Source organism: Phallusia mammillata, chromosome 8 (assembly GCF_965637545.1).
Source record: "Phallusia mammillata chromosome 8, kaPhaMamm4.hap1.1, whole genome shotgun sequence".
NCBI lineage: Eukaryota > Metazoa > Chordata > Ascidiacea > Phlebobranchia > Ascidiidae > Phallusia > Phallusia mammillata.
Genome location: NC_137259.1, coordinates 11,112,570 through 11,137,159, shown reverse-complemented (window position 1 = coordinate 11,137,159; position 24,590 = coordinate 11,112,570). Strand labels below are relative to the sequence as shown.

Here is a 24,590-nt window from a genome sequence, read left to right as displayed (position 1 = left end):
AAGAAAAATTTTGGGCCAAAATTACTACTGGTTCTAAACTAAGTTGTGGTAAACTTTTTCTATGAAACTAATGCACCAGGTTGCTTTTACTTGTTGTTCCACCAGATTTTAATATGTACATGTACATTCTGTCACCTTTAGCACTGACTGAATAGGTGTGTATGTTATGTGTTTCTCCCAAATTGTGATCTTTCTTATTCTTGTGTAAGTTTATAAACTTTGGTGATCATGGATTCCACGGTGCAGCATTTTGTTCAAGGCCTTAAAAGTCGAAATGAGGAAAGTAGACTGTCAACAGCAATTGCGTTGCAACACTACATTAACACAGGTATCAGCTCGTGTACCCGTACTTTAGAATCACCACAAGTGAAAGGTGTAACACCGGTATTTTATTTCAGAGGTGCAAGAGCTCTCTTCTGACCAATCAACACAATTTATGAGTGATTTAAACACATGCATTTATGAGATGGTTTCTAGCTCTGATAACAATGAAAAGAAAGGAGGAATTTTAGGAATTGGTATGGAACTGATACCTAAGATATGTCACATATTCTTTCACTAGCACTAAAACTTGAGTTTTAAGATAGACAACTTAAATGACTTAAAAAATAAACATGCTTTTTTGCAGTAAGTCAAGTGGAAGTAGATGAAGCTAGCCAAGTTCAGTTGCTACGTTTCTATAATTTACTCCGAAATTTGTTTCCATCATCGGATGTAGGTAAGCTAAAATACAATTTACACAGATAAATATGTTTAATGGCAATCTAGTAATTAGTAAATTATGTTTTGTTGCAAGGTTATCATAAACCTCTAGTCGCTGTCTATCATTTGTTTTGACAAAAAAATTCTTGCTACATGCAATCCACCAAACTGAGGATCGGTGGGTAAATGTAAGCAACTATGTTGATTTCCCTTTGAAAGTAGATTTGCACAGTCCAAAATTGAGGAGTACATTGCTGATTTTTCTTGAAACTAAATAGAACAATTCAACCTCGGAAAAAAGTTTTTTTTTTAACCCTGCACATTAACAATAGTGCTTTTCCATTCGCACATATTCTCCAAAGATGTTCATGTACATCATTAGGTTAAGGTTGACATAGATTTTGACAAAAAATAAATGATATTTGATTTTTCATTTGGCACCTTACATTTTTGTAAAACTTTGTACCTATGTATATACGCATGTGGAGGGACCCATCTGTTACTGCTTGCGACTATGCTGTGAAATGTTATTTTATTGTTGGGACCCAATTAAGAATAGGTGACACATGTACATTTGTTGAAGGTATATATGAAACATTGTAACATCAACAACATAACATTATACTGTCCAATTTCACATAGAAGTCAAAATAATCATTTGAATTTGTCTTATTTATCCAGAAATATTTTCATAACAAATGATGTGTGGTGACTTGAAAGCGGCCCTGCTAAAGCGGCTATTGTTTTCTTTAACGAATGATGGGCAGTGGTTTGGGATTTGCCAAAGCATTGCTATTAACCAGATTGCTATTAATTGGTTTTTTCTGTGTTTACAAATTAAAGATTGTTAGAATTGCTTTGGAAATATGTGTTTGTGGTAACTTTTCTTCAACTATTTTACACATTGTAGGTGTAATGGAAATTGCTGCCCAAGCAATGGGTAGAATGGCAGCATGCAGTGGAACTTATAGAACTGAATATATAGATTTTCAAGTTCGGCGATCAATTGAATGGTTGGGAACTGAAAAAACTGAAGGGAAAAGGCATGCTGCTGTAAGAAAATGCTTTTATTTATATGACTAGAAATTTTAGTCCTGTTATTTAGGTGTTAATCTTGCGGGAAATGGCATTCAGTGCCCCTACAATCTTTTATCAACAAATACAGACATTTTTTGACAACATTTTTTATGCTGTGCATGACACAAAGGTATGTAAATACATTTTGTTTGAAAAAAAATTAAACTTGGCAGCCTTGTTTTTTTCTTTTTCACTGTAACATTAACAATGCCATGTTATCTAAAAAAAATTGAAGTAATAAGTAGCATGTTTTTTGTCCCCATGTCTGTTATAACACTCTTAAGCTTTTTAATAGATGAATTGTCACAGAACATGATTGATCAATTATAAAATGCATAAAAAGTTCAATTTGTTTTAGCAAACTATTCGAGAGTGTGCAATAGAGGCATTAAGGGCAGCTTTGTTTCTTGTGGTGCAACGTGAAGTGAAGGATACAAAACACAAACCAGTGTGGTACAAGGTACTGAAATGTCTGAAAAGGATTGCGTAAAAAAGTTTTTTTGGTTGAAACAAATATTTTTAGAAATGTTACAATGAAGCTATTTCAATAACTGAGTCGACCATGCATGAAAAATCTAGAGATGAACGGATTCATTCCTCGTTACTTATTTTGTTGGAACTTCTGCAAATTTGTAGTTATGCAGGTTTGTTGCAAAATTAGACCTCTTTTATTTTGTAACCATAGGTTAGCAATAGAACACAGACTGCACAAAGTAAGGTTTGTGCCATGCTTTTGCAACGATAACAATGTTTTATGTTCAGCTATACTATCAATAGCAAATGGTTTGCAACTACCATGGAGCACATAAATGCCAAAACTGGTGTTTGGCTTGATTTCTCTTTGCTTTAGTACAAAATTAAACTAAGTTTTTGCAATGAAAACAGTATATTGTGTTTAGATGATTTTGTTCTTGGTGATTTAACCCCCCCACATCAATTCAAACAAAATGGAGCGTCTTTTGAAAAGGTACTTTGCAATGGTAACCAAACAGTATTTCAAAAAATAGCAGAATCATTTGTTGTTTTTTTAGTCTAAGGTTTCCAAGAGTGGAAAGGTGTCAAGACTGTATCCTGGCCTTTATGCACCATCTTCTAAAACTCAACGTAATTATCACTGTTTTTTACCATCAGCTTTTTTGGTGGGTCCCCAACTCTGAAGGGGACACAATGTTTTCATTTGTTTATTTTCTACTTAGGGCAGATATTTTTCACAATTCGTTCAAGTAAATGAGGTTGAAATTTTTTTACAAGGAAATTCAACAATTGCATCACTTTTTTTAACAGAACAAGGGTATAGTGCAGACAAATCCAGTTAATCACTTACTGGTTACTAGGGATGTTCAAAGTAGAATAACGAATCCTTTGGATTCGAATCCAGTTAGATTCGAATCCATTTTTGCCGTTTATATCGGGTAATTGGAACCGATATAAATGTGTGCTCTGGTCGTTGGTAAAAACGTAAACACATGCGTTACGTTTTTACGTCGACGCCCGGTCATTGTACCAGTTGCAAAAGACGGCAAGTGACTCGTCGCCGTCAAATCAGTGAGCGCTATACAACGTTATAACGCCAAGTCACGAGTCACTATAACAACGCCATAGCGACGGTTGTGCGTTGGAGGCATAATTAACGATTAGCGCACTTGTTGCGCTTTTGATCACGTGATTATGCTTATGCCATTAAACGACGTACCGGCGACTTTTTGCAACGTCTAACCGGCATCTAATTGTTTCCGATTTTTTTTCCCGACACAACAAACATTTAACGGTCATGGCGTTAGGCAGCGATTGGAAGCATGGGATTGTCTGTTAATATCGCAAAAACAGTGACGGAATCCCATAACATATGACGTTTGCATCATTTTTTAACCCTATACGAACATAAGAATGCAGTTAGTACACGCTGCAAAGTTCACATTTTGTGTTGCAAAATCGCTGGTAGCTTAATTGGAATTTAAAATCACCCAATGTCCCAGCTTTACATCACCCAATGTTTTAACTTTGCTAGGGTGCCTGTTTTTGCAGTTGTTTTAGGTTAACAAACGTTATATATTAGTACACTAGGAGGGAGTCTTTGTCAGTCCTCTACCATCAACAAATCAAATTACCACAGCATGCTTACAACATAGTTACTTCTACTGAAGGCAATAATAATCACTAAATAAAATCGGAAAAGTTATTTTTTAACCTTATGCTAATTTTTCTGGCTTTGTGGATTTTGGGTCATTTAGTTTCAATGCAGTTGTGCAAAGTTTTTTTACAGTGTTTTGTTTTGTTTTGTTTGGTTCTTTTTTTACATTATAAATGAAAAATATGTTTTATAATGTATTAAACTGGTCTACTTTAGTTGTTGTCAAGGTTAATGATTGCTCAGTCAAAAATAATATAAGAATTGGATTCGATATTCTAGATTCGCATCAATTATTCTAGAATACCCAATTATTCTACTTTGAACATCCCTACTGGTTACTCAAATTGGTTGTGTGAAAAACCGGATTGGTCGAAATAAAAAAAAGCAACGGGTAGAAAAGCCATTTTTGTTGTTGAAATAGTACTCAACTACTTCTATAAATTTATGTTTTCTGATTTTGTTTATAGTTTTTTTTTTTTTTCAAAAGTTGAAAACTTTTTCCTAGTTTCCTGTTTTGTCTTGTTTTGTTTTTAGTTTTAGAACAAGTTTGGTTTTTAATAATCAATGTCCCTTGTTTGCAGCACTATTGCCTCCAATTCTAAATGGAAATGATTACAATCAAGGCCACGCTCCAAGCAAAAGCTTAAGCTGCTGTGATCTTATTGCTGAAAATTTTGATGATGTAATGTATGATGTTGTTTATGTTTTCGGATTACAGATTTTGATATTTTTTGTTGCGTAGATTTGTAAGTTTGTATTGTTGCATCGAACATCAAGAAATGTCCTTATTCAACATTCCATAATGTCGTTACTTCCAAGACTCGCTGCATTTGATACAGAAAAGTTTTCTGTGTCTTATTTCAATGATTCAATGACGTTTCTCTTTTCATGCCTGAAAAAGGTGACATCATGTTGTACTTCATCAATAAGCTGTAATATCTGTAATCTGTTCTTCCTCTATTGTTCAGGAAAGAGACAGGTCTGCATCTTTTCATGCCATAGGCCTGATGGCAGTTGCAACCGGAACTGCTATAAATCAGTTTATTTCCAAAATATTTGAATTTGTCAAGCACCACTTGCCACCCAAAGATCCCAATGCAAAGTAGGTATTAAATGACGAAATAATATATATAATGGCTATGTTTTATGCAATTTTATGTCAATTTTGTTATTGGTTAAGCTATGTTTTAAAATTAGGTCATGTGTACCTAGATTGTGTTGCTTTAAATTTGATTTAGTATAAAAAAGCAATGATTTTCATTGAAATACCTTTATTATTTGCAGGAGACAAAGAAACTTTACTGTGGAACCAGCAGTATTTGGATGTGTTGCGATGTTGGCAAGATCTGGTTCAGCTGACACAATCAGTTTTATACATGATGAGTTACTGCAATCAATGTTCAATGTTGGTTTGAAGTAGGTCCATAGTTGCGGAATGTAGTATCTGTGGCTGACAAATGATCACATTTTACCAATTGTACTTTCAACTTGTGTTTGACAGTGCTTCACTCATGCAAGCTCTGCACGAACTAAATGTGAAAACTCCATCATTGAGGCAAACAATTCGTGAGGGTGTTGTCAAAACACTTTCCTCTGTCTTTCTACCCAAAAACCTTGCATCAGGGGATCAAAATGGTAAAACAGACAATTTGGAAAATTTGGGAGTTTTAAACTAAATCTTTGGTATGTTGGCAGTTTCCAGCAATGTTGATGCTATTGACGTACCAACAATCATCCTAGCATTGCAAACTCTAGCCACATTCAAGTTTTATGTCAACCAACCTAGAAAATTAAAAACACCACCATCCCCTTTCATGGAGTTTTGTGTGGAATGCTCATCACCAAAATATCTGGGTCATGAAAACAAAGAAGTTAGATTGAATGCGATCGCAACAGTCATTTCACTGATGAGACCTTCTATTCCAGCCCCTTGCACTTCTGCTAACCAAACTACTGTAAGTACTGATAAGAAAAATACAATTGTTTTGCCACAAATTGAGGCCTTGATCATGTGGTTAGCACTGACCTGAACAATTTGTTTTTGTGAAGGTATATCCAGTCCTGTCACCGAAACTTGCAAAAATTATAGGCAGCGTTTTAAACTTAGCACTATGTGACACAGGTAAGTTTTTTTTTGTTGGTAAGTTTAGTGGCGAAACTTAAAATCATGAAACAATTTTCAGAAAAACAAGTGCGATTGCAAGTATTGACGATGCTTGATGAAAGATTTGACAGTTATTCCATTTTGGTACTTGTAACAAAAGTTTTAAAGTTAACACCAACTTTACCAATAAATCTTTTTGTTGTTTAGTCTGAAAATTTAAACATACTTTTTGTGGCTCTGCATGATGAGGCATATGAAGTTCAAGAACAAGCGATTCAAACCATTGGAAGATTGTCAGAACTTAATCCTGCTTATGTCATGCCTTTGTTAAGAAAAACACTTATCCAGGTTATTATTCTGGACTACCAAAATACCCAACACCAATGCTAATTGTAAGCTATTTTGTTTAAAGCTTGTGGCAGAATTAGAACATAGTGGAATTGGTCGCAACAAATTGCAAGCAGCAAGACTCATTGGTCACCTTGCCCGCAATGCTCCAAGCGTGATGAAGGCTTATGTTGTTCCTACTATAAAGGTGCTTACTATCAGTCAATAAAAATGACGAACAAGCTAAAATTGTTTGTGCCCTAATGACAAGTGATATAGTTTTAGTTTGGTTGCCACATATTTTTATTGATACACACATTGATGGAATGGGCCCAACTAAATAACTTGTATTTTTTATGTTTAGACCCTTATCTCCAAATTACAAGATGATGAACAGACTGCTTCAGTGTCAGTTGGCATTATGAAGGCAATAGGTGACCTTTCTGAGGTCGGTGGGTCAGAAGTTCTAGGTGTCATTGACCAGCTGACTCCCATCATTTTATCCATGCTTCAAGCCATGACATGTTTTGCGAAACGAGAGGTCAGGGAAGTTTTGTTTGAAACAAGTGCATATGTGCTCCACTTTAAATACAAAAATGTGAAATTTTAGGTTGCTTTGATTACCCTGGGAAAGGTTGTTGAAAGCACAGGTTATGTTGTGAAGCCCTACTACAAGTATCCCCAGCTGCTCAACATACTACTGGCTTTCCTAAAAAGCGAACCAAGTCTAATGTTTCGAAAAGAGGTCAGATGCACCAATTTTGGTAAATTTAGCTCATTACCAATGCTGGTTTTTAATTTGTAGGTCATGAAAGTTTTGGGGTTAATTGGAACTCTTGATCCATACAAACATAAAATCAACCAAGGAAGTGTTGAAGATGGTTCAATAGGGGCAAATGAAAGAAGAGTGAAAAAGGACCCTAGCAGTGGTATTAGAAGTTTTTTGTTTGTGCTCCCTGTTTGTTGTCATATTGTACATAGCTCAATGCACTTTCTGATTGTTCACAGAGTTTAATGTGAGTGACATGTTGATTTCTATTGGAACTGCATCAGAGGAATTTTACCCTGCAGTTGCAATTTCAACTTTAATGCGAGTTCTGAGAGATCCTCTTTTATCTTCACACCACAAAGATGTTATTCAGGTAGGATTTGGCCAACCTATTTTTTCAGTCCAACCTATTTTGCCTTATTATGGGTTCCCTGAAGGGGACACATATTGTTTTTGTCCGTATTTTTTTTTTCTTTTTCTGTCTAACGCTGGTTTGTTAAACGCATTTGGTCAAGAAAGAGTGCTTCAAATTTGTTTAAATTTTGTCAGATGTTAGTTATTAACCAAAATTTGATCCTCCTGAAGTTTGACCCTGAATGACCCAGCAGTTCACCCACAGGCCCTGAAAACGTAAAAATTTTAACGCTGGTTTGTAACGCTGGTTTGGTAAAGAAAGAGTGCTTCAAATTTATTCAAATTTGGACATATGTTAGTTATTAATCCAAACTTGATCCTCCAGAAGTTTGACCCCTAATTACCCAGCGGTTTACCCACAGGCCCCCGAAACGTAAATGTGTCTAACGCTCGTTTGGTCAAGAAAGACACTGTAGGCAGAAGTCCCAAGAGAGTAACTCACTGGTTTACGATAGCAGGAGGGCTCAGCTTGACGTCGGACAGACGTTTTACGAGACGTCGTTTCGGTGATTAGAAATTAGCTGTTTTGCACAGCAATGCTATTTCGTTTTATTAAGTGGTCACTCACATTTTCAGTTTTGGCGAAGGTTTCACACCTATGACGTGATTTAAACCTAATAAGCGTGCTTCGGTTTCGTATATGTCAAGCAAAACTTGTTAATCAAAATAAAGTTGAAAAATCAAACTTGACATTTTTGCAAGATAAATGTGTTTTTTTAAATGCTCGTTGTCAGGTTGGCCGCCGCATGACCATGGGTTACTTAAGGTCAACTAGTAGGTATTATTACACAGTTCAGAACTTTCTTTCATCATAATGTAGTGTTTTTTTGCTATAAATTTAGGAATCAACACTCAAGGCATGTATAAATTAGGTTAAACGGTTTTGTTGAACAGTAAGGACGGCGTCTATTGAAAACGGTGTCAATAGGTCAAACAGTCGTTTGGCGTGTGCACCCTGAGAGGTTACTACAGGTCAATGGTACGACAATATCTGGGTCAAAGCAAGAGATTAAATTAAAGTATTTGTTTTGTTCTTTTTTAATGTTTTTGTAATTATACGACAATAATAGTGCAAAAAGAATACGAACAATTTTTTTATTGGGTTAATGCTTTCTAAAAATTTGTTTTTAAAAATCTAAAAGTCACCGCAACATTTGTTTACCGTAAATCCGCACAAACACGCGTGTGGGGACCCATTAGTTTTTGTTTACAAAAACAATCATATGTGTAGATCAAATGATGTGTATAGTAAATTGGTAAATATCGTATAGAATATATAAAATGGAAGTATATCAGAAAGCCACCCTTCTAGTTTTTTATGGGGATTAAACCCTGTAATCCCGATAGTTTTATACATGAGAGTTTTTTTAAAAGTGGATGCATTGTAATGATTCATGACCAGTAACAAAATTGGCCAACATCTGGAGAAATGAAAGAGATTTGTTTATTCTACATACTGTAGTTAACAAGTGGATATGTGGCATCATTTTCAACCATCCATAATATTTGATGAAATAGTGTTTGAGGTTATGTGTGACACACTTGTAGACCACCCTAAACCACCTTACTATAGTTATTTGGAAGAATTTGTTTTCTAAAAGGCAACCAGATGTTAAAAGACTTTAACCATCAGCATTTGTACCACTAAGTTTCGCATTGTTTCTTAAAACAAAAAGGCACCGGTGTTTTGGTTGCAAATAATGTCATGTTGAGGGGGAAAGTATAGATAAAAAGTTAAAACGCACCTCTCTATAATTATACAGGTACAAGAAGAAAATGTCCGTCTTTGTCATAGATGAAAAAAATCCCAATTGATATTTTAATTGTTTGTTTAGGCTGTTGACTATATGTTCCAGTCCCTCGGTGTCAGATGTGTACCCTATTTGTCTGAAATTATACCCACCTACTTGGCAACCATACAAAATTGTGACCCCAGCATTCGAGAGGTTTGTGCAATTTAATAAAATCTTGTGTTTTGTTTTAACCAAATTTTCATTGCAGTTTTTGTTTAAAAACCTTGGGCTTATCATATCAACAGTGAAGCAACATGTTCGAGGATTTATGGACAGCATATTTGCAGTCATTAAGGTATGGCATGTTTTAGACATATTGCAGAAATATCTTCATGAAATATAGATTCCTTGCTCCAAGAGAATATAAGTTATAACTAATTCTGCATACTTGTGTATGTTTCAAGGAAGGAATTTGAAACCTAAATTGCCAGCATTTTTACATGGTTTATTCTGCCAATTACTTCTCTTTTGGCAGTGTTAGCTAGCTATGGTGACAAGTTTGCTTTTCACCAGGAATACTGGAACATGGGTAGTGGAATGCAAAGCACCCTAATTTCATTGACGGAACAAATTGCTGCAGCCCTTGCTTCTGATTTCAAGCTTTATTTGCCTCAAATTATTCCTTATGCACTAAAGATTTTCATGTATGATGACAGCATGGGAAAAACTGTAACACTGCAGGTTTGTATAGTGTACCATACAATATTACTTAATGAACCATCATCTATCTTTGCTACATGTATTTAGCTTTTGCATGCAATGCAAGTTTTTGGTACAAATCTGGATGACTACAGTCACATCCTGCTTCCACCAATGTTACAGCAACTAAGAGCAGCGGAAACACCAACCAACATCAGAAGGTTGAAAGACGACATGTAACTTTTTGTTGTAAATGTTTGGATTCCAGCATTGCTTTCATGTTTCAGTTCTGTGCTTGAGACGTTGTCCAAGTTATGTGAGTGCATTGACTTGCGGGAATACATGTCCCAAATTGTTCATCCACTTGCTTTCGTTCTTGACACTTCTCCTGATCTCCAACAACCAGCAGTTAAAACTCTTTGTGCTGCAATTCGACAATTTGGGCCCAGGTTTGTACTAAATTAAATTATGTAGCTCACAGCCATCTAATCTACTTGAAACAAAAATATGTTTATGTCATATCCTTAAGCTGTTGATAAATGTTTTCGTTCCATCGCAATGGTTAGTCTTCACCTCACAAACAACTCCATACATTTGTGAATCCAACTGATTCTGTTGAAGCATTGTTGCAAGTTATCTTATCTCTGTGTACAAAGATTGTATTTAAGTAGTTGACATTTCCTAAGCTTGAAGTCTGGTAAATTTCAACTTTTCACAACATGGTAAATAGTAAATAGAAGGAATTTATTTAAGTCTTACAATTGCAGTCTAGAACTTTTAGGCTCTGCACTGCTACCAAACCTAGTGTCAAAACAATACAAAAAATACTGACTTACTGAAATACCTTAGTGGGTCATAATGTTTTTTTCAGCATAAAATACACTTGATTGTTTGTATTTTGCAGGTTTGCTGTGTTTGTGCCCATGATTGATTCCATTTTGTTAAAACACAAAATAGTGAATCCTACATATGAAAATCTGGTTTCACAAATAACGAAGGTACTTTAAGTTAGTGTCATTTGTTTATAAAAGGTCACAACTGTTTTTTTATCTGTTGTGTTAGGGTTCACCTAGGACTGGTGGTGATGCATTCTTATGGAGTGGACAAGAAAAAAGTGATGAAGTTACCCCAAATGCTGCTGACATTACTGTCACTAAGAAAAGTCATGTACACACAAGTAGCCTGCAAAAGGTATTGTAATTTCTGAAATTTGCAGTTGGTACAATAAACATCACATAGGATTCTTGGTAACAACAAGTTAAATTTCCAAAAATACCAAAATATTATCCAGAATATCCTGAGATTAATGACAGCCCAAAGCAGGGATATTTAAAGTTTTTTACGTTTTTTTTAGGCATGGATTGTTACCAGACAAATATCCAAAGATGATTGGCTTGAATGGTTGAGACATCTTAGTTTGGAGTTACTCAAAGAGTCACCATCAATGGCTCTGAAAGCCTGTGGTGCTCTTGCCAAATCATACACACCTCTGGCCAGGTATTCCCAAAAATAAATTACATATGGTTTTAAAACTTGCATAAATATTCTTAATAAACTGTCAGAAATCAATTAATCAATTAAGGAACTAAGATAATACTTTTTACTTAGGGACTACCATGTCAGCAGGACTTTCTATCACCTAAAATTCAATCTGTTTGTTAAGTCTTCATCATATTCTGGGCATAAAACTTGGTTGTTTGTGCTTACAATAGTTTTATAGCTTGAAATATTGTTTTTTTAGGCAGTTGTTCAATGCTGCATTTTTATCATGCTGGAGTGAACTTGATGAAGGACAACAAGATGAGTTGGTTCATTATATTCAACTTGCACTTGATGCGAATGATGTTCCACCTGAAGTCACCCACACTTTACTCAATCTTGCTGAGTTTATGGAACATACTGACAAGGTAAAACTTGGTTTACAAACGCTAATACCAATCGTCATGCAAAGCAGTCAAGTAAAAATTTTGGATTTAACGAAATTTGTTATCATTCCTTGTCGTTGAACTTATGAATGTACAAGCAAATTGCAGTGATTTTTAACTTGTTTCATTGTTTATTTAAAATGAGTCTATCATACAGGGTCCACTGCCAATGGGAGATGATAATGGCATAGCATTGCTTGGTGAAACAGCCTCCCGTTGTAGAGCATATGCAAAAGCGTTGCACTACAAAGAACTTGAGTTCCATAAAAACCCAACTGATCAAGTTATTGGTGATTTAATTAAGTAAGTTTTACCACAACTTTTATTTTCTAAAAGACAAATATTATGTTGCATGATCATCAATTCAAGTAACTTTTATTATGGGTCCCCTTCCCTGAAGGGGACACATATTGATTTTACTCCAATTGTTTTTGTTTTTTTTCTTCTTTTTTCTTCTCCCCAAAGTTTGTCCGACTCGTTTTTCCATCAAATCCTTGATGGATTTGCATGAAATTTACACAGATGGTAGATGTAGTTATGTAGATGTGCATCCCACTTTGTTTTTGTTGATAACCCCAGTATTTACCCCGCTAGCCCCCTAAAATGGGTATTTTTTCCCCAAAGTTTGTCCGACTCGTTTTTCCATCAAATGTTTGATGGATTTGGCTGAAATTTACACAGATGGTAGATGTAGTTATGTAGATGTGCACCCCACTTTGTTTTTGTTGATAACCCCAGTATTTACCCCGCTAGCCCCCTAAAATGGGTATTTTTCCCCGAAGTTTGTCAGACTCGTTTTTTCTATCAAATCCTTGATGGATTTGGATGAAATTTACACAGATGGTAGATGTAGTTATGTAGATGTGCACCCCACTTTGTTTTTGTTGATAACCCCAGTATTTACCCCGCTAGCCCCCTAAAATGGGTGAGTTTTTAAACAGTGTCAGAATTGGCTGAAATTTGGATAGCTTGTAGAGTATGCCATTTATAGATGTCGATTGGTGTGTTCAACCATGTAGCCCCATCATTTACCCCACAAGCCCCTAAAGTGTAAAACGTATTTGTATGTTACTGGGCACCACAAACGAAAGATTTCTGTTGCTCAATAGTGTTACAAGGGCAAGCAGTTGTATGTTACTCTTTTATGACTTTGTGGATTGCTTGGTGAACGTTAGTTAGGGGGTTGTTAACAGCCCTATGACATCTGAAACATTAACGGTTGTCGCTCAAAACACCTCTAGTGGTCGAAATTTTAAACATTGGCGGATTGGGCTGAAATTTTGCAGTACTATTGATTGAGTCATTGAGATTTCATATTTTTTTAATTTGAGTGTCTGACCCCATTAGTTACCCCACTAGTCCCCTACAAAGGGTCAGTTTTTTAAACAGTGTCGGGATTGGATAAAATTTGGGGTAGTATGTGGACTATGCTATTTGTAGGTTTCAGTTGATGTGTTTTACCTTTAGCCCCAACATTTACTCAACTAGCCCCCTAAAATAAATGAACTTTTAAAAAACATTCTAATTATATGAAATTTTGCAAAGTTTATTAAACATACTCAAATGTTATGTTTTTACATAGTATTATTATTTAAGCCCAGTGCCGATCACTGCGTTTACCTTACAACACCAAACTTTCACATGGTTATCTCTTGAAATGCATTATCTACAACTTTGCATGTGTGGGGACCCATGAGCTTCTGCTTGCAGAAACAACTAAGGTTATAAAAGATAGTGGATGGTATGGGACCCAATATAAAATAAGCATAGGAAATATATCAATGTTTTAAAATAGGTTATAGTGTATATGCAAGGGCAATATGTGCTAAGCCACCCTTCTAGTTTTATGAGCAATAAACAATAACATATATTTTCATGTGTATCTTTTTTAGCATAAACAGCAAGTTAGGACAACCAGAAGCTGCAAATGGAGTTTTACAGTATCACATTAACAATATTCAACTGCCAAATGTATGTATTTACCTGTCTTTAGAAAGCAGGCGACTTAATAAACGATTTATTTTTAGCCTCAGCACAATATTAATGTAGAATGGTATGAGAGGCTGCACAAATGGGAAGAGGCAAAACAAGCTTATCACTACAAACTGAGGGTACCATTGGTTGGAAAAGAGGGTCAGAATGACAAGAGTAGAGAGGAACAGTTGATTGAGAACAAGCTGGGATACATGAGATGTCTGGATGCACTGGGAGAATGGTATGACATTACTATTCACAAATGAATAATTTATTGTCTAGCTTATATGGGGGAAAATTTATGGCACACTTAAGGATTCTTGAAACATCAAGTTGTATATGGAAACATTACATATCTTGTTTCTGTTTGTTTTTCTGTTATTTTCCAAACAATTTTGGAATTGGAAAAAGAAACTTTGTAGAAAATGTTTTTCTGACTGTTTTCTATCACTTCCCATCTATTGGTTACATTGCATTGTACTTACCAGTTATCCCACTAGCACATGAGTTGGCTGCAACAATAATTGAGTATTTGTAACATTTTCAAGGGATTCACTGTACACATGTGCTGAGGAGCAGTGGTACACATGTGAGGGAGATGCACAAAAAAAGATGGCTCGTCTTGCTGCTGCAGCTGCTTGGGGTCTTGGTAAATGGGGCAGTATGGATGAATACACATGTATGATTCCAAGAGAACATTACGATGGATCACTGTATCGTGCTGTTATTGCCATCCATCAAAATCACTTTGGTCAAGCACAAGAGGTACTTAATGTGTACACTCTCTGCCATAACGTTAGTTTTTTTATTGCAGTGATATTAAATTTAAAAAATACAAATAAGCTGAATCGCAACCTTTTGAACATTACATGCCAAATACTGTACATCTTGTGTGGAATTAATAATCACATTATGACGTGATAGTGGTTGTGTAACATTTTTTGACTTAATAGTGGTTTGTGCCAGCTGATTTGAATATCAAACAGAATAGAGGCAAAATTGGGTATGTATGCTGACATTTTGAGACTACATAATAATCATCTGAAAACAAGCAACATAATGTATATGTGCAATCAAAATTATAGGCGAATTTGCAAGTTGGGCAAGTCATAAAAAATCACCTAACATGCATGTTTATGTATGCCAGGAGTTGCCGACCCCAGTACAACCGTATGAATCTAATGCTTGTATTACCATTTTATTTGCAAGCCTGCACAAAGTTATGTATATAATAAGGTTAAAAGAATTTCACACAGAAAAAAATTGTACCACACAAAGTTTGTTAAACCCTATTGTCAGGTTTTAACTAATCTTCGGTAATCTTTTAAAGTTTTGCTTTTATTTTTTCCTCCAAAAAAACTGATTATTCCAATTCAGTGCATCGCTGAGGCCCGGGAGATACTTGACAGTGAGTTAACTGCACTCGCTGGTGAATCTCACAGTCGAGCATACCCAGCATTGGTCAACTGTCAACTTTTGGCTGAACTGGAAGAGGTTGTTCAATACAAACTTATGCCTGAAAGGAGACCAATCATCAGACAGGCCTGGTGGGACCGACTGCAGGTTTGTACAATTTAAATGTTTACTGAATCTGTGACCCCTGTCAATATGCAATGTTAGCTTGTTATTTACTTCAATACTGATGGCAACTTTCCACGGTTGGTAGATTCTAATAAAATTGTATTGATACATTGCAGGGTTGCCAAAGGCAGCTGGAAGATTGGCAGCGAATTATCCAAGTTCGTTCACTGGTCGTTTCACCCCATGAAGATATGAGGACATTGCTCAAGTTTGCAAGTCTCTGCATGAAAAGTGGCAGACAGGTAAACATTTACTGGAATAATAAAGCTCAGTTTAACTAAAATAGCACACAGTCTTGCCTGGATGTGCAGATTAAATTATGATTTTACAAACTGAAGTTTTAAATCTGATGCATGTTTCCAACTTATACATTGTGTGTTTCTATCGCAGATGCTAGCCCATAAAACATTGGTAAAACTCCTGGAAATGGATCCAGAAATGGATCCAAGCAAACCTCTTCCAACCACATACCCATATGTTTCATTTGCTTACATCAAACATGTATGGAAGCAACATAAAAAGGTGATTATTTTTTGTACTGCTTAAAAAGATTTGTGCTCTGTTGATTTTAATCCTTTTATTTGCTGTCACTTTAGGAGGAAGCTTTAGCGCAAATGCACAAATTTGTAGCAAGTATTCAAAATGTTCCGCACACTTTGTCTGACCCAGAACAAAGGAGTGAACTCAAACATTTGCTTTCAAGGTAATAAACCTAAATTTCATGTTGAATCTGTTTTTCAGCAAAGTTTTTGAAATGTTTTGTTCCAGGTGTTACTTGAAATGTGGTGAGTGGCAACAAGATGTTTATGGAATTAACGAAAAAACAATTCCAAACATAATCAAGTATCACATGTTATCTACAGAACATGACAGAAGCTGGTACAAGGTAAAATTATTGTTGAAATATTACTAGCTTGGGATTTAGACTTTGGTTGTCATGTTTTTGTAACTTATTTTTGTGACAAGGCATGGCATTCCTGGGCAGTGGTGAATTTCGAGTGTGTTCTCTTCTACAAAAACAAAATGGACACCCCAAGTGATGTGTCGACTAGGAGCGGAGTTGGTAAGTACAGTGATTAGAATAAGCGTTATAGTGGCGTGAAACCGTAGCCCAGGGTTTTGCAAAGTTGAACGCTGCGTCTCAGTTAACTTGTCATGTTAAAATGGTAACAGAAACTAAAAACAAGCCGTGTAAAAATTTAAAAAAGTAAGTCAAAAAGTGCTCTTTAATTTCTGCACCTTAAAACACCTTGCGTGTCACTGGGCATGAAGTTCGTCCGCCTAATATTCTGGTTAATTACATAAGAAAGCTTGTAAAGTTCGTTAAACGATTACCTAGGTTCGTCGGCACTTTTAAACTGTGATACGCAGTGGAATCACCAATTTAACGCATGACGCACAGTGCTGTGCATACTGCGAAACTGAGAGATAATGCTGTGAATTTGCCTAAGAGAATGTTTTAACTTTAAAATCTTGAATTTAAAGAAAAAGATGATGAAAGCAGCCTTGACTCTGAATCGGAAGTATCGGATCTGGAAATGGAAACGAAGAAAGACTTAAGTGTTGTAAGAGCAATGGCTGACACAGCTTCTTTTAGAGTTTATACTAAACGTATGTTATTTATTTCAGCATGATTGTATTTCGACTATCTTGAAGTACGCTGTTCCATCCGTACAAGGGTTCTTCAGATCTATCGCTTTATCACAGGGCAATTCTTTGCAAGATACGTTGAGGTATTATTACAAAAGCTGGCGTTTTTTAATATACCACAAATTTTATTCACAATATATGTTGTTGTCACCATATCAGGGTTCTCACACTTTGGTTCGAATATGGCCACTGGCAAGATCTTAATGAGGTACTGGTTGAAGGAATTAAAAGTATTCAGATTGAAAATTGGCTGCAAGTAAGTCAAGTTATTCAACATAAACAGTTCACTGTTTAGTCTAACTCTAACATCTTATAAATATTCAGGTGATTCCTCAATTGATTGCTCGCATTGATACACCCAGGTCGTTAGTTTCCCACATCAACCATCAGCTGCTGGCTGACATCGGAAAGCATCATCCACAGGTATTTGTTATGTACTTGATTACTTTATTTTTTAAGAACAAAAGTATATTTTGTGAAAATAATTAATTTTTTAGTCACGCAGTTTGGTGCCAATTATTAGTGGTCATACAGGGTTGTAGTTGACTATAATAGTCTCATGTAACTGGAATGGTTACTAACCATATGCCAGAAAATTGTTATGTTGTAACTTTTTCAGGCTTTAATTTACCCACTTGCGGTGGCATCGAAATCAGCGATTGTGCAACGAAATCAGGCTGCAAACAAAATACTCAACAAAATGTGTGACCATTCCAACAACCTCGTGCAACAAGCTATACTGGTACAAAATTATTTTATCGTGTATAGACCTGCAAAAAAGCTACTGTAGATTTGTGTTTCCTAGTAGTTTTTTGGAGTAAGTTTTGGACAAAAAATAACCAATGATTAAAGTTTTTTTTATCATTAACGTAACATTATATTGGAAATATTTTTGCAGTTGTTTTTTTCAGAATTTTTAAAGATGCGAATTTCACATTACAAAACCGGTCTTATGCTCTTTGAGCAGATTGACTGTTTAAAAACAATTCTCAAAGAAAATCTAGAAAAAAGTGTCAATTTTAATTGCAAGATTATTTTTTAAGGTGTCTGAGGAACTGATTCGTGTAGCAATTCTGTGGCATGAATTGTGGCACGAAGGTTTGGAGGAAGCTTCCCGTCTCTACTTTGGTGAAAGAGATGTGCGTGCAATGCTCGCGACACTTGAACCGCTTCATCTCCTTCTCGAGAAAGGACCGCAAACTTTAAAGGAAATCAGTTTCAACCAGGTCTGTCAAAAAACTGGTTATGTATTTTGGTTTAATGTATATTTTTATTTTTACTGTGAAGTATTTTTGTGTTTAAAACGAGATTGAATTATGAATGTCAGTTCAAATTAGTTTTGATTCGAACTGATTTCACTCGGCACATACCTCTGCATCATAGTTTTGGCGTTGTTTAACAAATCTGTTGTGTTGCATGTTGCTGGTCTAAGCCCACCATTTCTCACAAACAGCACTGTCTAGCAAACATTTTATATATAATCCTGCAAGATGTTTATTTTGTAAAAAGTAAAACTTTTTCGTAGATCAATTAGTACATGTGTCGCCTGTAATGCTTAGAAATTGCCTATGTGGGGATAGTACTATCAGAATCACACCTACTCTTAGACTTAAAAATTTGTTCCACTTTTCTTGCGTTTTTTGTGTTTTATCATATTGTTTTGTGTAACGATGTTTCAGGCGTATGGACGCGATCTTCAAGAAGCACAGGAGTGGTGCAGAAAGTTCATGCAATCAGGAAACATCAAAGATCTCAATCAAGCATGGGATCTCTACTATCACGTGTTCAGGCGAATTTCCAAGCAGCTTCCACAGGTTATAAATTGATCTTGGCATTATTTCATTTTTTTCTGACCAGTTTGTGTTAAAACAAAAAAAAGGGTTCATGCACTTCACAAAACTTAAGCTAAATGTATTTTTGTGAATTCGAATAAAAATATAAACAGGTAATGGAAAACCATGGTAGAGCCGTGAGGTAATGTATTGTATTATGGGGTATTATGCTGCGTAAACCAAAGGCGATTTACAAGCACACAGCAAAAAAGGGGGTTGGCTGTTGCCATGTTTTTACCTGCATGCACTTGTTGATGCAAATTGATTATTTTGCAGCTTACGACGATCGAACTGCAGTATGTTTCCCCTAAGTTGATGGTTTGTAAAGATCTTGAACTTGCTGTGCCTGGAACATACGACCCACATCGACCTATTGTTCGTATAAGATCCATACAACACACATTACAAGTTATAACATCGAAACAGAGGCCTCGAAAACTCTCCATTAAAGGTCAGTTGCTGTATATTTTATCTGCTTTGTGTGGGTCGAACATAGGGCCTTTTTCCGGTTGTTTTTGTTTTGTTTAAAACCTTTAAAACGGCTCGGTAATACAGTCACCAACTGAGCTTGTCTATTTGTGATTTAACAGGTGGCAATGGAAAAGACTACACTTTCCTTCTGAAAGGACACGAAGATTTGCGTCAGGATGAGCGCGTCATGCAGTTGTTTGGATTGGTTAACGCACTTTTAGCCACTGATCAAGCTTGCAGTCGTAAAAACCTGAGGTATGCCACGCAAATGGTCGTTGATAGTGATTTGTAATACCTTTGCGACATTTACCACCAAAAATGCTATTGGGTCGCGTACAAAGATTACAATAAATAATGACAAACGATATTGTTTTTCTGTTTTGAATTTGTGCTGCTTACGTTTTAGCGAAAACATTTTACATGGGTGTTTTGACCAACAATCAAAAAAATAAATGATCTTTCTGACCACGTAACTATCTCACTTTTAAATTGCGACTTTTTATTGCTACGATTTTTTACAGCATACAACGTTTTTCGGTGGTCCCCCTATCCACAAACTCTGGTTTAATTGGCTGGGTGCCAAATTGTGATACATTGCATGCGCTTATTCGTGATTACCGAGACAAAAAGAAGATCCTGCTAAATATTGAGCATCGTATAATGCTGAGGGTAAGTTGACCTTCACCGACTGTGCATAACAATTCGCACAAAAATCGTTTACCTCTTTCGTTTATAGATGGCTCCGGACTACGACCATCTATCACTGATGCAGAAGGTTGAGGTGTTCGAACACGCTATTAACAACACAGCAGGCGACGATTTATCGAAATTATTGTGGTTGAAGAGCCCGACTTCGGAGGTACTTCACAAAAAAACTATAATTTGACACAACCTGTTTACTCTAGGATTTACATTTGTTTTTGTTGCATGTGTTTAGGCATGGTTCGATCGGCGCACAAACTACACAAGGTCATTGGCTGTAATGTCGATGGTTGGTCACGTGCTTGGTCTTGGTGACCGTCACCCTAGCAACCTGATGCTTGATCGAGTTAGTGGCAAAGTTTTACACATAGACTTTGGTGATTGCTTCGAGGTAGGCGTCGCTTCTTAATGTGTTGTTATTGCCTCAGCTCTTGCTTACATTAAGATTGCTTTCACTAGGTGGCGATGGCGAGAGAAAAGTTCCCTGAGAAAATTCCTTTTCGTCTTACTCGAATGTTAACCAATGCGATGGAGGTGACTGGAATTGAAGGGAACTACAAACATACTTGCCATATTGTAATGGACGTACTTCGGCAACACAGGGAAAGTGTCATGGCCGTGCTTGAAGCGTTTGTTTATGATCCACTTCTCAATTGGAGACTCGTTGACAGTACGTATTATAAAATTTGTTCAGTCTGTTCTTACATTGGTTAATGATTTGTACGCTCTGTCGTTTCAGGTAATGCTGAACATTCTACTCGTGGGAGCGAAACGCCGATTCAAGAACCACCACCCCTGCCTCTACAAACACCAGGTTTGTAATAAATTCACAAGGAACTATAAGTCACATGCTATATATTGCCAAAATAGTGTACATTTAAATGCCGCTGTTTTGTTTTAACTTTATGACAGGTTTTGTGTTCGTATGTGAGTGTGTGTGTAATCTGCAGACTCTGATAGAATTTTGGAATGTTTTTTGCGTTAAACTTTTTAACATGTATCCCGTTTATTTAGGTGATAGCAACACTACTTACAGACCAGAAGTTCTGAACAAGAAGGCTCTGACTATCGTTAAACGGGTTAGAGATAAACTTACAGGTAAGTTACCGTTTAAAGCGAGACACAAGAAAAATTTAGAATGTCCTGGAAACTAAGCAAAACCTTTCTTCTTGCACCCTGCTGCTTGTTCCAATAGTATTTTAAAAGGATGTTGTATTAACACTTTTTATTCCTTGTTTTGAAAAAAGACGTGTTACGAGCAAATTCAAAAAGGAGGACACATTGTCTAAAAGAACATGAAAAAACAATTGCCCCCCCCCCCCCCCAAAAAAAAAGGCCCCCCAAAAAATAAAAGCTTCAGAAATTAAATGATATACACTGTAGTTTGGATAAAGTTTGACGTTTATCACGCCACAACATTAAAATAAGCTTGTATTTTTAAAAAGGAAAGCATGTATTGTTTAAAAAATAAGCTGAAGATCTATATTTTGCTGTTTTGAATAGCACAGTTGTCACATATGTATGATAAATCAGAAATTCCTTTAAAAGGAGGACATTTGGGTATTTTTTCTTGTCCTCGGGGGACAACTTGTTTTTTTTTGTCCTCCAAAAAGAGGACGTATGGCAGGCCTAAATTAAACGCTTTGAAATATGTATATAATGCTAATATTACCCGATAAAGTTTTGTTGCTTCTTTACCGTTTCTATGATTAATTGTGTTGTGTGATAGGATGCGATTTCAGCTCGGAACCAATGGATATTCCAAGTCAGGTTGAGCTGCTTATTGCACAGGCAACATCACACGAAAATCTTTGCCAGTGTTATATTGGTTGGTAAGTTGACAGTTTTCATTTCGTGAGGTTTCTTATTAAGCAAAACGAAGTTCAACATTTTTAATCGTTTTTAAACTTACATCTAAATACTGGCGTACATGCCTTCCACTTTATTTAATGTGAAAGTAAAAACGATTAATTTGTGTTTGGTTATGTTGAAACTATAGGGCTGTATTTCTTGCTCTATTGGCAGGAAAACCTAATATGGCCTTACTAGTAGGCAATGATATTAAAGTTAGCTTTCAAACAAACTTCATGTGGACAAGATTAAAACTGTTTTAACATTTTTTTTTGATGAATGTTTACGCTAGCATTTCTTTGTATGTTTGTTTGTGCATCAAATAATTACAGGTTTATCTATTTTTAGGTGTCCGTTTTGGTGAGAGGAAGAAAATGAGAATTACAAATGGCCATGACGTTTTGTTTGCTTTTTGATCAATGAAAATTATCTGAATGTAATAAATTATGTTCTCGTCACATTAGACTTTGTAATGAAAAAGAGTGAACAAAATCTTGTCATTTAGGTTATTATGCTCCCCTTGCCGTAAAGAAAAACATGGCCTATTGTCTTTGTTAGTATTTTTTCTGTCAAACGCAGATTTGTTTCCCACATTTCGAAAAGTTGTTCAAAATTACACGTATTGTAGGTCAGTGTTTAAAGTTGCCTGTAAATCTTTACCCAGTTATATATCAACGAGCCCCTTAAAAGGTAAAAAATTACATAGTACGAACTTCCTAGATCACACAAGTGTGACGAAATGTCCTTCGTCATTGGTTGGTTTTGCATAGTAAATTTTTTTGTAAAGTAGTTAAATTTATCCTTTAAACCCTAAATATTGGTTTCGATGATCACTGGCCTCATTAGATGAGAATTGTAAGCTACACTTTAGTTTGCTTAAGTTTTTGTGAAATACAAACATGATAGTCGAAAAACTCCAAACTTGGAGTAGGCTACGTGGTGTACAGAAGTAACACGAGTGCATAGGTGTTTCCTGAAAATGTAGGTTTAAGAGTTGCAGATGCCAAAGTTCACATTTGTGAGTTGTGGCAGGTTAGATAAATATTAACGAACAGTATAGTCCGTAGCCTATTCTCGGTTATGCAACAAAGTCCAATGTGATCGATTATTGTAGAGTGTAGATGTAGACCAATGGTTCTTAATCGGGGTTCGACGAAGGTCTTTTTGATGTACATTGTACAATACAAATTATACCAGTTTTCGTCAAACTTTAGGGTCTATAGTCGCTAGCAATTTAGCAATTTTTATTTAAGTATCAAAACACTGAAAGGTTACACTAAGATTTTGTTTTCTTTTTTTGACGTAATAATAAGCATTGTGTGCGTTTTTCGTAAGCAGCAAAACAACGAGATTTTGTTGGCAGTAAAACTTATTGCTTGATCTTTTTTAACAAGGTGCTTGTATTATTATGCCAGAATTTAACAAAATGACAAACAGTAACTGTTGCAACTACGTTTGATCAAAAGCTAATTACGTTTTCATTTACTTCTCTTTCCGTAAGTGTTGGCACCATGCCCCCCCCCCCACATTGGAATTTCAAAAATTACAATATTTTCTCGAAAAACGCGATGACTGAAAAACGATAATACTCTAAGAATGGAAGTTAGAATAGTCAAAGCAAATGTCTGAACAAGCGACTTTAACGACGTGTTCATTGTTTACGTATCTGGTGTTGTTTCCATATAGCCTCTGTCGTTTTCATGCATTTTAAACGGCCAAAATGGGTCGTTGCGTGGCTGTGCGGGGATTTTTCATCGTTGACGCAAATCTACTGCCTATATTTTATGCCATGTGTGCATAATTACTTGATATAGTAATCTATCCCTGCAAGTGTGTTTTTGTCAAAAATTGACCCCCCCTGGAAAAATTTCTGCCGGCGCCCATGGTTGGCAATGTTAATGCTTATTGTCCTGACAATTAAAATTACAAGAACCCATACTGCGCAAATATATTGTTTTATTTTAAGGGACAATAACAATACATCTTTGTTGTTGTTAGTCACTACGCAATAGCTCGATGTAAGCCTACGATCCGGAAGAATTGTATACGTGCTAGTTTCGGCCATTTGTTTACGTTTACACCGCGTGGAAAAGGTGACGTCGTTAATCGTTTTAGAAGCCTCTTTGCAAGTTTGCATGATTGGCACCAGGAAACCTAAATCAAAACGCTGATTTAGATAAAAAACGTTGCATTACTACATTTTAATTTTGAACTTTAAAATATTTCATGTAAATTAGGTCTGCGTTTGTTGTGTAATGTGTATAATACGCATTTTTTTATTATTTTATTTCAAACAAGCAATGCCACATAGCTGGCAGTATCAAGGTATGTGTTGAATAATGTCGGACAGCTTTAAAGCAGCTAATTTCAAATAAAGTATTATTTAGAAGTGACACATTAGGACCGTTTTTTCGTTGCAAATACCTTTAAACATAATTCCGGTGTTGAAGTCAACAAGGCAATGTACAGTTTGGTGCAAAACCTTTGAGTGTTAAACCTTGTGTCTTTACATGCTCATAATGTGCTGTTTAGGTAGATATAGTAAAGAAATTATGATTTAGTAAGCCTTAGGAACCATGTAGTGTTTTTAATTGTTGGTTCGATTTGTGCTGAGGTATGCGGTACTTACTTACATTTAACCTTATGTT

The 24,590-nt window shown here is 35.8% G+C and overlaps 1 protein-coding gene across 1 annotated transcript; it reads left to right on the top strand.

The window, feature by feature from the left end:
- Positions 1–98: 98 nt before the first annotated feature.
- Positions 99–22,405, top strand: LOC145204508 (serine/threonine-protein kinase mTOR-like). Its single transcript, XM_080077099.1, has 59 exons — positions 99–328; positions 399–518; positions 629–718; positions 1,613–1,755; positions 1,808–1,909; positions 2,138–2,239; positions 2,303–2,423; positions 2,679–2,746; positions 2,811–2,883; positions 4,492–4,592; positions 4,653–4,811; positions 4,879–5,012; positions 5,195–5,326; positions 5,412–5,545; positions 5,606–5,865; positions 5,960–6,032; positions 6,094–6,158; positions 6,222–6,362; positions 6,427–6,549; positions 6,706–6,882; positions 6,952–7,086; positions 7,147–7,270; positions 7,350–7,483; positions 9,360–9,470; positions 9,526–9,612; positions 9,831–9,998; positions 10,065–10,177; positions 10,244–10,405; positions 10,861–10,954; positions 11,019–11,147; positions 11,311–11,453; positions 11,698–11,863; positions 12,039–12,184; positions 13,774–13,852; positions 13,909–14,096; positions 14,404–14,620; positions 15,233–15,418; positions 15,553–15,678; positions 15,827–15,958; positions 16,033–16,139; positions 16,205–16,322; positions 16,403–16,499; positions 16,922–17,001; positions 17,066–17,169; positions 17,246–17,342; positions 17,411–17,509; positions 17,706–17,828; positions 18,130–18,312; positions 18,766–18,900; positions 19,195–19,369; positions 19,509–19,644; positions 19,911–20,058; positions 20,126–20,248; positions 20,327–20,482; positions 20,551–20,761; positions 20,831–20,905; positions 21,106–21,189; positions 21,821–21,923; positions 22,291–22,405. Exons 1-59 carry the CDS (start codon positions 229–231, stop codon positions 22,304–22,306), a joined length of 7,428 nt encoding a protein of 2,475 aa, XP_079933225.1. The 5' UTR covers positions 99–228; the 3' UTR covers positions 22,307–22,405.
- Positions 22,406–24,590: the final 2,185 nt, after the last annotated feature.

Coding starts and splice junctions, on each gene's coding strand:
- LOC145204508 (XM_080077099.1), top strand. CDS start 229: ATGGATTCCACGGTGCAGCATTTTGTTCAAGGCCTTAAAAGTCGAAAT. Junction 16,140..16,204: donor CTCAAACATTTGCTTTCAAG/GTAATAAACCTA, acceptor GTTTTGTTCCAG/GTGTTACTTGAAATGTGGTG. Junction 17,829..18,129: donor TCGTGCAACAAGCTATACTG/GTACAAAATTAT, acceptor TTATTTTTTAAG/GTGTCTGAGGAACTGATTCG.